Source organism: Mobula hypostoma, chromosome 4 (genome assembly GCF_963921235.1).
Source record: "Mobula hypostoma chromosome 4, sMobHyp1.1, whole genome shotgun sequence".
Classification (NCBI taxonomy): Eukaryota; Metazoa; Chordata; class Chondrichthyes; order Myliobatiformes; family Myliobatidae; genus Mobula; species Mobula hypostoma.
This window is the reverse complement of record NC_086100.1, coordinates 199,163,510-199,179,384: the sequence shown is the minus strand read 5'-3', so window position 1 is coordinate 199,179,384 and position 15,875 is coordinate 199,163,510. Positions and strand designations below refer to the sequence as shown.

Here is a 15,875-nt window from a genome sequence, read left to right as displayed (position 1 = left end):
CGCTCCTGTACTCAATGCTCAGGATTTATGAAAGCCAGTAGCTCTCTTTATGACCCTACCTGTCACCATTTTTAAGGAATTATGGATCTGCATTCCAAGGTTCCTCTGTTGTACCGCAATCCTTAGCACCCTCTTCACCGTGTAAGACCTGGTTGGTTCTTCCAAAGTGCAACATTACACTTGGCCACATGAAATTCCAGCTGGTCCAGATGATAGTCTTCCTCACTGTCCACTAAGCCACCAATCTCAGTGGCATTCACAAATTTGCTGATCCAGTTTACAATACCCCCCCCCCCAAGTGAAGTATGACCAATGCCTTATAAAGCCTCAGTATTACATCCTTGCTGTAATATTTCAGTCTTCTCAAAATAAAAACCTTATCTATCCAAATATCCTTTCCCTCAGAATACCTTCCAATAACTTGCTCACAATTGACTTCAGGCTCGCTGTGTATAATTTCCTGGCACAGTCTTTGAGCCTTTCTTAGACAAGGGTGAAGTGCTGGGTGACAGCTAATGTTCCGTTGTTTAAGGATGGTTTATATATCTCTATGAGGGCCCTTGCAATTTCTGTACTAGCATTGCACAAGATCCAGGACAACAGCTGGGTCAGGCCCTGGGGATTTACCTCAATTTTCAGGGGTCCGCTGCCTGTACCCCACACAGTGCTGGAGGTGGGTGGAATGGTTAGGCAGCAGACCATTCTTGTGCAGGGCTGAGCTGTGTCTCTGGGGACCCACCTGTTTATAGAGCTGAGCTTTCAGGCGGTTAGCCCGATACTCTGTTTTCCGTTTTTCTTCTTCTCTCTTCCTGAGCACTTCGGGAAGCTGCTCATACAGTCTGCAACAAACCAGAGACAGGCTTCAGTGGCCAGCTTGTGCACCCCACGGGCTGTCCAGTGCTTGGTCTGAGGGCAGGAAGAGGGGGCACGGTTCTCACAACTAGCAGTCAGTACCAGAACTGGTCAGCAATGCCCTGAAACTTACACTGAATGTGAGCTGCAGCAGCTGAAACGCATGATCAGTCAGTGTCAGTGGACAGAGAGGTAGACACAGTAACTCAGATGCTGTCTGACCCAAGGTTGGAGCAGCAGCATCTCATATTCTGTCTAGGTAACCTCCAGATTGATGGCATTAACAGATTTCTCCAGCTTTTGGTAATATTTCCCCTCCTCCTTCAATTCCCCACTCTGGCCCCTGACTTCTCACCTCCCCTGGAGCACCCCGCCCCCTCCGCTCCTATGAGATTTCCTCCTCCTCCACTTCTTTGCCTTTTTCACCTATCACTTCCCAGTTTCTTGTTTAAAAAGAGTGCTTTGCAAGCATTTGGCCATTGCAGAGGCCCTATCAGCGGCAGGAGCAGGGCACTGTAAACTAAATAAAAGTACAGAATGAACAAGTGGGACGGCCATTATCTGGATTAGGCCAATGGCGAGAGTAGAAGCGTCAGGCGGCAGCTCCTTGAAGACAGTTTTCGGGATCTGGAACAGCAGCTGGCTGATCTTAGGCTTGTATGGGAGAGTGAGGAGATAACTGATAAAAGTTACAGGGAAGTTACCCCGAAGTTGCAGAAGGCAAGTAGCTGGGTGACTGTCAGGAGAAATGGAAATGTGAATAGGTAGTTAGTGCAGAGCACCCCTGTGGCCACTCCCCTCAAAAATAAGTATACCGCTTTGGATACTTGTAGGGGATGGGCTCCCGGGGGAATGCCACAGCGAACAGGTTACAGGCAATGAACATGGGTCCGTGCTAGAGAAGGGAAACAGAAAAAGGGAGCAGTAGTGATGGGGACTCAATAGTCAGGGGAACAGACAGGAGATTCTGTGGACGTGAACAGGACACTTGGATGGTATGTTACCTCCCGAGTGCCAGGATCAGGGATGTCTTGGATCGTGTCCACAACATTTTGGAGAGGGAGGGACAGCAGCCAGATATCTTGGTACATACTGGTACCAGTGACGTAGGAAGGAAAAGCAGAGGTTCTCAAAAGAGAATTTAGAGAGCTAGGTAGAAAGCTGAGAAGCAGGATCTGCAAGATAGTAATTTCTGGATTGCTGCCTGTGCCACGCACCAGTGAGGGTAGAAACAGGATGATTTTGCAGATTAATGCTTGGCTGAGAAGCTGGTGCAGGGGGCAGGGCTTCAGATTCTTGGATCATTGGGATCTCTTCTAGGGGCAGTATGACCTGTTCAAAAGTAACGGGTTGTACCTGAACCTGAGGGGGACCCATATTCTTGTAGGAAGGTTTGTTGGAGCTGTTGGGTAGGTTTAAACTCATCTGGCAGGGGGGGTGGGAACTGGAGTGATGACACTCAGGATAGGACAGATGGTAAATCTGTACTCAGTTCTGGTTGTCTCACTACAGGAAGGATGTGGAAACCATAGAAAGGGTGCAGAGGAGATTTACAAGGATGTTGCCGGGATTGGGGAGCATGCTTTATGAGAATAGGTTGAGTGAACTTGGCCTTTTCTCCTTGGAGCGACGGAGGATGAGAGGTACCCTGATAGAGGTGTATAAGATGATGAGAGGCATCCATCATGTGGATAGTCAGAGGCTTTTCCCCAGGGCTGAAATGGCTAACATGAGAGGGCACAGTTTTAAGGTTCTTGGGAGTAGGTACAGAGAAGAGATCAGGGGTAAGTTTTTTTTTATGCAGAGTGGTGAGTGTGTGGAATGGGCTGCTGGCCACGCTGGTGGATGCAGATACGACAGGATCTTTTAAGAGACTTTTGGATAGGTACATGGAGCTTAGAAAAATAGAGGGCTATGGGTAGGTAACCCAAGTAATTTCTAAGGTGGAGACATGTTCGGCACAACTTTGTGGGCTGAAGGGCCTGTATTGTGCTGTTGGTTTTCTATGTAAAGGTAGCGTGCATTCAGACTGTCAGGACGGGCAGGTAGGTGATGGGGCACAGTTGCAGCTACTAGAGTGAGTATCAGTACATGAGGGTTGCAAATCAAAAAGGGTAGCAAATACAGTACTCAATGTGTTATATCGCAATGCACAGAGTTTAAGAAATAAGATCTTGTTTCACTATTACACATTGTCAGGTATGTGGTCATCACTGAATCGTGGCTGAATGATGATTGTAGTTGGGAGCTGAATGTCCAAGGTTACACTTTTTAAATCGGAGGGATAGGAAGGTAGGCAGAGGGGGTGGCGTGGCTCTACCAGTAAAGAATGGCATCAAATCAGTAGAAAGATGTGACAGAGAACTGGAAGATGTTGAATCCTTGTGGGTTGAGCTAAGAAACTGCAAGGGTAGAAGGACCCTAATGGCAGTTATATACAGACCTACAACAGTGGCTGGGAGATGGACCACAGGTTACAACAGGAAATAGAAAAGGCATGTCAAAAGGGCAATGTTATGATAGTCATGGGAGATTTCAACATGCAGGTCGATTGGGAAAATCAGGCATGTAATGGATCTCAAAAGAGAGTTTGTTCAATGCCTAAGAGATGGCTTTTTTTTGTAATTTATTTTTTATTGAAGAGATAGCTTTTTAGAACAGTTTGTCATTGAGCTTACTAGGGGATCAGCTATATTGGATTGGGTGTTACGTAATAAACCGGAGGTGATTAGGGAGCTTAAGGTAAAAGAACCCTTTAGAATCCGTGATCACAATATGATTGAGTTCAACTTGAAATTTGATAGCGAGAAAGTAAAAGCATTACTTCACTGGAGTAAAGGAAATTACAGTGGTAAGGAAAAGGAGTTAGCCAAAGTAAATTGGAAGGAGATGATGGCAGGGACGTACAGTAGAGCAGAAATGGCATGAGTTTCTGGGGGAAGATGAGGAAGGTGCAGGATAGCTGTATTCCAAAAGTGAAGAAATACTCAAATGACAGAATAGTACAACCATGGCTGACAAGGGAAGTTAAAGCTAATGTAACTGCAAAAGAGCAAAAATTAGTGGGAAGATACAGGATTGAGAAGTTTTTAAAAACCTACAGAGAGCAATGAAAATTAGAAGGGAAAAGATGAAATATGAAAGCAAGCTAGCAAATACTATCAAGGTGGATAGTAAAAGCTTTTTCAAGTATGTATAAAATAAAAGAGAGATGAGAGTGGATACTGGACCGCTGGAATAGGAGGCAGGAGAAATAACGGGGGACAAGGAGACGGCAGATGAACTGAATGAGTATTTTGCATCAGTCTTTATTGTGGAAGACATTAGCAGTGTGCTTGATGTAATGTGTGAAGGAAGAGAAGTGAGTGCAGTTATTATTACAAGGGAGAAGGTGCTCAAAAAGCTAAAAAATCTAGAAGTACGTAAGTCACCCGGACCAGATGAACTGCACCCTAGGGTTCTGAAAGAGGTAGCGTTAGAAATTGTGGTGGCATTAGAAATGAGCTTTCATAAGTCATTGGACTCTGGCATGGTGCCAGAGGACTGAAAAATTGCAAATGTCACTCCACTCTTAAGAAAGGAGGAAGGCAGCAGAAAGGAAATTATAGACCAGTTAGCCTGACCTCACTGGCTGGGAAGATGTTAGAGTCAATTGTTAAGGATGAGTTGAGGGAGTACTTGGTGACACAGGACAAGATAGGACAAAGTCAGCAACGTTTCCTCAGGGAAAATCTTGCCTGAAGAACCTGTTGGAATTCTTTGAGGAGATTACAAGTAGGATGGATAAAGGGGGTGCAATGTATGTTGTATATTTGGACTTTTCAAAAGGCCAAGTTTAGAGCCCATGGTATTACAGGAAAGTTACTAACATGGTTAGAGCATTGGAAGAAGACAGTGAGTGGAAATCAAAGGATCCTTGTCTGGTTGGCTGCCAGTGACTAGTGTTCCGCAGGGGTCGTTGTTGGGACCAGTTCTTTTTATGCTGTATATAAATGATTTAGATGATGAAATAGATGGCTTTGTTGCCAAGTTTGCAGATGATATGAAGATTGGTGGAGGGGCAGGTAGTGTTGTGGAAACAGAAGGACTTAGATTAGGAGAATGGGCAAGAAAGTGGCAAATGAAATATAATGTTGAAAAATACACAGAAATAAAAATGTGTGGACTATTTTTTAAACAAAGAGAAAATCCAAAAATCTGAGATGCAAAGGGACTTGATAGTCTTTGTGCAGAACACCCTAAAGGTTAACTTGTTGGTTGAGTCGGTGGTGAGGAAGGAAAGTGCAATCATTGTTAGTATTCATTTCAAGAGGTCTAGAATACAAGAGCAGGGATGTGATGCTGAGGCTTTATAAGGCACTGGTGAGGGCTCGCCTTCAGTATTGTGTACAGTTTTGGGCTCCTCATCTTAGAAGAGATATGCTGGCATTGGAGAGGGTCCAGAGGAGGTTCAGAAGGATGATTACAGGAATCAAAGGGTTTTTGATGGCTCTGGGCCTGTAACTTGCTGGAATTCAGAAGGATGAGGGGTGACCTCAATGAAACCTTTCGAATGTAGAAAGGTCTAGACAGAGTAGGTGTGGAAAGTATGTTTCCCATGGTGGGAGAGTCTAGGACAAGAGAGCACAGCCTCAGGATAGAGGGGTGCCCTCTCACAACAGAGATGCGGAGAAATTTCTTTAGCCAGAGGGTGATGAATTTGAGGAATTTGTTGCCACATGCAGCTGTGGAGGCCAGGTCGTTGGGTGTATTTAAAGCAGAGATTGATAGGTTCTTGATTGGACATGGCATCAAAGGTTACAGGGAGAAGGCCACAAAATGGGTTGAAGAGGAGAAAAAGAAAAGGATCAGTTATGATAGAATGGCGAAGCAGACTCAATGGCCTAATGGCCTAATTCTGCTCCTATGTTCTATGGTCTTACTTCAACCCCCCCCCCCCCCACTTCCCCACCTTCGTATTCTGACATCTGCCCCCTTCCTTTCCAGTCCTAATGAACGGTCTTGGCCCCAAATTCTTTATTCCTCTCCATAGATGCTGCCTGAGTTGTGTTTACGATTTGTGGAGAAATGCTGTCTGACCTGTTGAGTATCTCCAGCGTCTGTTTATTCCACATGGAATTAATGGGGTTTTGTGGCCAGGTTTGCAGATGTTACAAAGATAAGTGGAGAGGCAGGTAGTATTGAAAAAGTAGGGTGTCCTACCTCGAGTTCTGGGGGACTGTCACTGTCCACACCCACGGCAATGCCCCAGAATCTCTCATTGTGGATCATCTTCTAGCAAGCCTGCCCATTCACCAAAGGTGATGGAAATAACTCTTCCACTGATAATACTTAACCCCGTCAGTGCATTTGGGGCTGGGCTGGGCAGATGAAATGCCTTGAGCGGATATAACCTCAACACTGACACAGGGTGGGTCTGTTGCTGTGCCCCAAGTTCTGTCACTGGTGTCCACATGGATCTAGGATTAGACCATAAGGTGCAGGAGCAGCATTAGAGGCCATTCAGCCTGTTGAGTCTGCCCAGCATTATATCATGGCTTATAGAACATAGAACAGTACAGCACAGTACTGTCCCCCTCAATCCCATTCTCCTGCCTTCACCCTGTTAATCTTTGATGGCTTGACTAATCAAGAACCTCCACTTTAAATATATCTAATGACTTGGCCTCCACAATCATTTGTGGGAATGAATTACACAGATTCAGCGCCCTCTGCTAAAGAAATTCCTCTTCATCTCTGTTCAAAAGGGATGTCCTTGTATTCTGAGGCTGTGCCCTCTGGTCCTAGACTTCTCCCACTATAGGGAACATCTGCAGAGGAGCGGATGAGACTTACCTCAGACTGAGAGGGGGATTTATCGGCTGTGCTCTCACTCTCACCCTCTCTGTCCCGCCTCGCGTTGCCAGGTTGAGCCGCCACTGTGCCCATTCCTACTGTTAGTGCTCTGTTTCTTGCACGCTAAAGGGTCTTTCTCAGGTGAGGCAGTGACATTTTCACCTATATCATTATCTTGCACCCTGTTCTCATCTCTGTTTTCAAAGGACGTCTTTCTAGAAGCAAGGGAGGACCTTGTAGAGGCTCAATCTGCTCTGCTTGTGGGAGTAGTGCCAGAGGACTGGAGCACTGCTGGTATTGTACATTATTTTAAAAGGGGAGGAAGGAATACACTCCTTTGTAGATTCAATTATTAGACTCTGCTCTGAGAGGCAGGATTAACAGGAGAGGTACAGATTGATCAGCAATAATCAGGTCAAATATGATGGTAGAATATAGTATTAATGGTAAGACTTGGCAGTGTGGAGGACCAATGTCCATAGGACGCTCAAAGCTGCAGCACAGGTTGACTGTGTGGTTAAGAAGGCATACAGTGCATTGGCCTGATAGAGGTGTTTAAGATGATGAGGGGCATTGATTGTGTGGACAGTCAGAGGCTTTTTCCCATGGCTGAAATGGCTAACACGAGAGGGCACAGTTTTAAGATGCTTGGAAGTAGATTCAGAGGAGATGTCAGGGGTAAGTTTTTTTTTATTAAATGCAGAGAGTGGTGAGTGCGTGGAATGGGCTGCCGGCAGCAGTGGTGGAGGCAGATACGATAGAGTCTTTTAAGAGACTCCTGGATAGGTACATGGAGCTTAGAAAAATAGAGGGCTATGGGTAACCCTAGGTAATTTCTAAAGTAAGAACGTGTTTGGCACAGCATTGTGGGCCGAAGGGCCTGTATTGTGCTGTCGGTTTTCTATGTTTCTATTCTGAGGCTGTGCCCCACTGTTGGAAACTGCACGTATACTAGATCACTGCGAGATCCGAGAACAATGAGAGGATTCCGAGTAGCCAGGAACTCTATAGAACTGTAGACTCACCGCTTAGAACGATCCAACATTTCTTGCTTGGAAATTTTCTTCTTGAATAAAATGGAGTAATCTGTAAAACAGGAATTGAAATGACTAGGACTGGGTGGAAGTGGTGTAGGTTTGTACTGGCACAGCAAGCGTAACCCAACCCATCATCTCTGAATTCGGTGCCAGAACTGGGAGTGACACCAGAGCCAACGCAACTACCCATCCTAGTCCAGTGTGGATGGCAGGCAATTCCTGCCTCTCTTCCTGTTGCTGCTGACCGACCTGCTGAGCATTTTGAACATTCTCAGGTTTATCTCAGACTTCATAAAACAAGCTGGGCTGACAGTGGTTGATAAAGTTATCCTGATCCCAGTCAACATTCTGACATACTGGTTGCACTGGTAACTACCACTCTTGGTCAGTGTGACACATTTCTGTGCCACTGGACAATGGTTTCCTGCTTGAAGAGCAGACACTACATCATAATATGGGGCCACAACAGAAGAAGAAAAGGGTGGTGCCCATTTGGAATAAGCTGCCAGAACTCAGGAGATTTTAGATTATGGATCGGGATTCTGCATGTATTATAGAGCATGTCTTAAGCAGATAGGCTGAGCAAGCTAGGGCTTTTCTCTGAAGTGAAGGAGGATGAGAAGTGACTTCATACACAATGATAAGAGGCATAGATCGAGTGGACAGCCAGAGATTTTTTCTCAGGGCGGAAATGCCTAATATGAGACAGCATGATTTTAAAGTGTTTGGAGAAAAGTATAGGAGCATATCAGGGGTGTTTTTTTTAAACACAGACTGGCTGGTGCATGGAACTCCCTGCTGGGGTCATGATAGAGACAGATAACCACAAGACATAGCAAAAGAATTAGGCCACCAGCCTATCGAGTCTGTTTTGTCATTCCATTACATACTTTTAAGCAATTGGGGGGATGTGTAAGGGGGAAGGGTTATATTCATCATGGTTAAAAAGTTGGCAGAACTTTGTGGGCCAGAGGGCCCACACTGTGCTACAATGTTCTATGTTTGAGGTGGGCATATTAACAACATTTAAAACCCATCTAAATTAGAACATGGATAGGAGAGGTTTACAGGGCTATGGGCACGGCATGGACTTGTTGGACTGACGGCCCTGACTCCGTGCTGTATAAGACTACTAGGATCCCTCTGCTTAATTTTATGAGAAACATGAACTGTTCAAATATCTGCTGCTGGCCACAATCGATTTAGCCACTCCACTGGAGACAGGTCCACCTTTGTATCGAGGACAGTGGTAACGTCGGACAACAAAGATTTTGCTTCTTTAATACTTTTGGGTGTATCTTATGGATTTTGGGTGAGAACAAGATTCCCAGATGGTATGTTGCCTCCCTGGTGCCCAGCTCCAGGATCAAGTTCTCAACATTCTTAAGTGAGAGGGTGAACAACCAGAAGTTGTGGTCTACGTAGGTACCAATGACATGGGTAGGACAAGTGACAAGGTCTGCACAAGGAGTTATGTGCTAAGTTAAAGGGCAGGACCTCCAGGGTTGTGATCTCAGGATTGCCACCCATGCCACGTGCTAGTGAGGCCAAAACTAGGAAGATTATACAGTTAAACATGTAGCTAAGGAGTTAGTATAGGAGGGAGGGTATAAGATTTTTCACAAGATCACAAGACAAAGGAGCAGAAGTAGGCCATTCGGCCCATCGAGTCTGCTCCGCAGCTCCCCCATGAGCTAAACTATTCACCCATCTAGTCCCAATTTCCGGCTTTTTCCCCATATCCCTTGATACTCTGACTAATTAGATACCTGTCAATCTCCTCCTTAAACACCCTCAATGATCGAGCCTCCACAGCTGTATGTGGCAACGAATTCCACAAATCCACGACCTTCTGGCTAAAAAAATTTCTCCTCATCTCTGTTTTAACTGGGTACCCTCTAATTCTAAGACTATGGCCTCTTGTCCTGGACTCACCCACCAAGGGAAACAACCTTTCCACATCTACTCTGTCCAACCCTTTCAACATTCAAAACGTTTCTATGAGATCCCCTCTCATTCTTCTATACTCTAATGAATACAATCCAAGAGCCGACAGACGCTCCTCATATGTTAGCCCCTGCATTCCAGGAATCATAGAAAACATAGAAACATAGAAAATAGGTGCAGGAGTAGGCCATTCGGCCCTTCGAGCCTGCACCGCCATTTATTATGATCATGGCTGATCATCCAACTCAGAACCCCACCCCAGCCTTCCCTCCATACCCCCTGATCCCCGTAGCCACAAGGGCCATATCTAACTCCCTCTTAAATATAGCCAATGAACTGGCCTCAACTGTTTCCTGTGGCAGAGAATTCCACAGAGTCACCACTCTCTGTGTGAAGAAGTTTTTCCTAATCTCGGTCCTAAAAGGCTTCCCCCTTATCCTCAAACTGTGACCCCTCGTTCTGGACTTCCCCAACATCGGGAACAATCTTCCTACATCTAGCCTGTCCAATCCCTTTAGGATTTTATACGTTTCAATCAGATCCCCCCTCAATCTTCTAAATTCCAACGAGTACAAGCCTAGTTCATCCAGTCTTTCTTCATATGAAAGTCCTGCCATCCCAGGAATCAATCTGGTGAACCTTCTTTGTACTCCCTCTATGGCAAGGATGTCTTTCCTCAGATTAGGGGACCAAAACTGCACACAATACTCCAGGTGTGGTCTCACCAAGGCCTTGTACAACTGCAGTAGTACCTCCCTGCTCCTGTACTCAAATCCTCTCGCTATAAATGCCAGCATACCATTCGCCTTTTTCTCTTGTCAGCCACGGGTGCACTACCTTCCTTGATTTATTCTTTTGCCAAACTGGGATGAACAATTATTGTAGTTCATCCATGCAACCTTTAAATGCTTGCCATTGCATATCCACCGTCAATCCTTTAAGTGTCATTTGCCAGTCTATCTTAGCTAATTCACGTCTCATACCTTCAAAGTTACCCCTCTTTAAGTTCAGAACCTTTGTTTCTGAATTAACTATGTCACTCTCCATCTTAATGAAGAATTCCACCATATTATGGTCACTCTTACCCAAGGGGCCTCTCACGACAAGATCGCTAATTAACCCTTCCCCATTGCTCAAAACCCAGTCCAGAATAGCCTGCTCTCTAGTTGGTTCCTCGACATGTTGGTTCAAAAAACCATCCCGCATACATTCCAAGAATTCCTCTTCCTCAGCACCTTTACCAATTTGGTTCACCCAATCTACACGTAGATTGAAGTCACCCATTATAACTGCTGTTCCTTTATTGCACACATTTCTAATTTCCTGTTTAATACCATCTCCGACCTCACTACTACTGTTATCCTACTACTGTTACTATCATCCTCGTAAATCTTCTCCGAACTCTCTCCAACGTCAGTATATCCTTTCTAAGATAGGGGGCCCAAAACTGCACACAGTATTCCAAATGAGGTCTCACTAATGCCCCATAGAGCCTCATCAACACCTCCTTACTCTTATACACTATTCCTCTTGAAATGAATGCCAACATAGCATTCGCTTTCCTTACCGCCAATCCAACTTGGTGGTTAACCTTTAGGGTATCCTGCACGAGGACCCCCAAGTCCCTTTGCACTTCCGATTTTTGAATTTTCTCCCCATCTAAATAATAATCTGCCCGATTATTTCTTCTTCCGAAATGTACAATCGTACATTTGTCAACGTTGTATCTCATCTGCCATTTCTTTGCCCACTCTCCTAAACTGACTAAGTCTCTCTGCAACCTTTCCGTTTCTTCAACATTTCCTGCTCCTCCACCTATCTTGGTGTCATCTGCAAACTTAGCCACTAAACCATTTAATCCATTATCCAAATCATCAATATACATCGTAAAAAGAAGCGGCCCCAACACCGACCCCTGCGGAACACCACTAGTAACCGGCAACCAGTCAGAATAGGATCCCTTTATTCCCACCCTTTGCTTTCTGCCTATCAGCCAATGCTCCACCCATTTCAATACCTTTCCTATAATTGTATGGGCTCTCATCTTATTAAGCAGCCTCATATGCGGCACCTTATTGAAGGCCTTTTGAAAATCGAAATACACAACATCCACAGCCTCTCCCTTGTCCAATGATTTTTGGATCATTGGGCTCTCTTCCATGGAAGGTGGGACCCGCACAGAAGGGACGTTTTGCACCTGAACTGGAGGGGGATTAATATCCCAGTGGGAAGGTTTCTTAATGCTGCATGGTGGGTTTAAACTAGAGTTTCAGGAGGCTGGGAACCAGAGTGCCAGAACAATTAGTGGAGGTTGTGGAAGCAGATGCTGGTAAGACCTCAGACAAAGTTGTGGTAGGAAAGGCGGATGATAGTGCTGAAGATGAGGTACCTGGTTTAGGCACAGAGGCAATGTGTAGTAAGGAAAAGCAGTTGACAGGGCAAAATTGCAGTTATCAGGATGAGTCGCAACATAAAAGGCGAACTAAATCACAAAGGGTATATAAGAGGACAAAAGGTGTTATGTCTGAATGCGTGCAGTATACGGAATATGATAGATGAACTTGTTGCAGTTGAAGATTGGCAGGTATGATGTTGAGAGCATCACTGAATCATGGCTGAAAGAAGATTATAGTCGGGAACTTAATGTCCAAAGATACACATCGTACAGAAAGGACAGGCAGGAAGGCAGAGGGGGTGGTATTCTGTAAGCAAAAAATGAAATAAAATCATTAGAAAGAGGTGACAGGGTCTGAAGGTGTTGAGTCATTGAGATAGAGCTGAGGAACTGCAATGGTAAAACAGACTCACAAACAATAGTAAGGACTGGGCCTACAAATTACAACGGGAGGTAGAAAATACATACCAAAAGGACAATGTTACAATGGTCATGGGGACTTCAATATGCAGGTAGAATGGGAAAATCAGGTTGGTGCTCAATTTCAAGAGGGAAGATTTCTAACGTTCCTAAAAGATGGCTCTTTTGAGCATCTCATGATTGATCTCACTAGGGGATCAGCTATTCTGGATTGAAAGTTGTGCAATGAACCAGAATTGATTAGCGAGCTTAAAATAAAAGAACCCAAAGGGGCAAGTAATCATAATATGATCAAATTCACCCTGAAATTTGAGAAGCAGCAGCTAAAGCCAGATATATCAGTATTACAGTGGAGTAAAGGGATTTACAGAGACATGAGAGAAAAACCAAAGACAGGCATATAATAGAGGAAAAATTTGTGGGAAGTTAGAGGTTTGGGATGCTTTTAAAAAACAACAGAAGGCAACTAAAATGTTATTAAGAACAGTGGTCCCCAACCACCGGGCCGCAGAGCATGCGCTACTGGGCCGCGAGGAAGCGATATGATTTGGTCAGCTGCACCTTTCCTCATTCCCGGTCACTGCCACTGTTGAGTCATTACGCAGGCGAGGTCATGACCCGCGCGTCATCCGTGTCAGGGCGGGAAGGCGATCAACCCCTCGAGCTTGCAAATGTCGACGGGCTGAGAAGTATATTTGACATAACATCTCTGTCGGCATTCTGGATCAAAGTCAAGGCTAAATGTCCTGAGATAGCCACGAAAGCACTGAAAACGTTGCTTCCATTTCCAACATTTTTCTGCGAAGCGGAGTTTTCTGCAATGAATGCAAGGAAAACTAAATTGCAGAATAGACTGGACATTTTGAGGATGTAACTAGTAGAGTGGATAGGGGAGAACCAGTGGATGTGGTATATTTGGATTTTCAAAAGGCTTTTGACAAGGTCCCACACAGGAGATTAGTGTGCAAACTTAAAGCACACGGTATTGGGGGTAAGGTATTGGTGTGGTGGAGAATTGGTTAGCAGACAGGAAGCAAAGAGTGGGAATAAACGGGACCTTTTCAGAATGGCAGGCGGTGACTAGTGGGGTACCGCAAGGCTCAGTGCTGGGACCCCAGTTGTTTACAATATATATTAATGACTTGGATGAGGGAATTAAATGCAGCATCTCCAAGTTTGCGGATGACACGAAGCTTGGCGGCAGTGTTAGCAGTGAGGAGGATGCTAAGAGGATGCAGGGTGACTTGGATAGGTTGGGTGAGTGGGCAAACTCATGGCAGATGCAATTTAATGTGGATAAATGTGAAGTTATCCACTTTGGTGGCAAAAATAGGAAAACAGATTATTATCTGAATGGTGGCCGATTAGGAAAAGGGGAGGTGCAACGAGACCTGGGTGTCATTATACACCAGTCATTGAAAGTGGGCATGCAGGTACAGCAGGCGGTGAAAAAGGCAAATGGTATGCTGGCATTTATAGCGAGAGGATTCGAGTACAGGAGCAGGGAGGTACTACTGCAGTTGTACAAGGCCTTGGTGAGACCACACCTGGAGTATTGTGTGCAGTTTTGGTCCCCTAATCTGAGGAAAGACATCTTTGCCATAGAGGGAGTACAAAGAAGGTTCACCAGATTGATTCCTGGGATGGCAGGACTTTCATATGAAGAAAGACTGGATGAACTGGGCTTGTACTTGTTGGAATTTAGAAGATTGAGGGGGGATCTGATTGAAACGTATAAGATCCTAAAGGGATTGGACAGGCTAGATGCAGGAAGATTGTTCCCGATGTTGGGGAAGTCCAGAACGAGGAGTCACAGTTTGAGGATAGAGGGGAAGCCTTTTAGGACCGAGATTAGGAAAAACTTCTTCACACAGAGAGTGGTGAATCTGTGGAATTCTCTGCCACGGCAAACTGTTGAGGCCAGTTCATTGGCTATGTTTAAGAGGGAGTTAGATATGGCCCTTGTGGCTACAGGGGTCAGGAGGTATGGAGGGAGGGCTGGGGCGGGGTTCTGAGTTGGATGATCAGCCATGATCATAATAAATGGCGGTGCACGCTCGAAGGGCCGAATGGCCTACTCCTGCACCTATTTTCTATGTTTCTATAAGGAACCTCCTTCGAGTATCGCTGTCTCCCATCACTCCTCGATAGGTCCGTCTTGTTGCCGGGAAACAAGCCCAGGGCTCCCACTGGTTCAGCGATATTGATGTGTTGCAATGATTTTATATGTTCATATGGGGAAAATATGCGCTGAGTGTTTAATATCCAAATATTACTTAAAATGTTATGATGTTATTGACTTATGTACAATTACAGCACGGAAACAGGCCATCTCTGCCCTTCTAGTCCGTGCCGAACGCTACTCTCACCTAGTCCCACCGACCTGCACTCAGCCCATAACCCTCCATTCCTTTCCTGTCCATATACCTGTACAATTTTTCTTCAAATGATAATATCGAACCTGCTTCTGCCACTTCTACTGGAAGTTCGTTCAACACTTCAAGCTTCCCTGATAATTGACTTATTATATCCATGTGAGGAAAATATGCGCTGCGTGTTTAATATTAAATTCGTTAGAAACATAGAAAATAGGTGCAGGAGTAGGCCATTCGGCCCTTCGAGCCTGCACCGTCATTTATTATGATCATGGCTGATCATCCAACTCAGAACCCTGCCCCAGCCTTCCCTCCATACCCCCTGACCCCCGTAGCCACAAGGGCCATATCTAACTCCCTCTTAAATATAGCCAATGAACTGGCCTCAACTGTTTCCTGTGGCAGAGAATTCCACAGATTCACCACTCTCTATGTGAAGAAGTTTTTCCTAATCTTGGTCCTAAAAGGCTTCCCCTCTATCCTCAAACGGTGGCCCCTCGTTCTGGACTTCCCCAACATCGGGAACAATCTTCCTGCATCTAGCCTGTCCAATCACTTTAGGATCTTATACGTTTCAATCAGATCCCCCCTCAATCTTCTAAATTCCAACAAGTACAAGCCCAGTTCATCCAGTCTTTCTTCATATGAAAGTCCTGCCATCCCAGGAATCAATCTGGTGAACCTTCTTTGTACTCCCTCTATGGCAAAGATGTCTTTCCTCAGATTAGGGGACCAAAACTGCACACAATACTCCAGGTGTGGTCTCACCAAGGCCTTGTACAACTGCAGTAGTACCTCCCTGCTCCTGTACTCGAATCCTCTCGCTATAAATGCCAGCATACCATTTGCCTTTTTCACCGCCTGCTGTACCTGCATGCCCACTTTCAATGACTGGTGTATAATGACACCCAGGTCTCGTTGCACCTCCCCTTTTCCTAATCGGCCACCATTCAGATAATAATCTGTTTTCCTATTTTTGCCACCAAAGTGGATAACTTCACATTTATCCACATT

General features: G+C 45.2%; 1 protein-coding gene across 2 annotated transcripts in view; it reads right to left on the bottom strand.

The window, feature by feature from the left end:
* Positions 1 to 15,875, bottom strand: part of alms1 (ALMS1 centrosome and basal body associated protein) — a 96,432-nt gene that overhangs the window by 3,597 nt on the left and 76,960 nt on the right. For both annotated transcript variants that reach the window (XM_063047194.1, XM_063047196.1), the window contains 2 exons: positions 7,713 to 7,773; positions 740 to 839 (listed from right to left, as the gene is read on the bottom strand). In XM_063047194.1, coding sequence (XP_062903264.1) covers positions 740 to 839; positions 7,713 to 7,773 — 161 coding nt within the window. The remainder of the gene's footprint in view (positions 1 to 739; positions 840 to 7,712; positions 7,774 to 15,875) is intronic.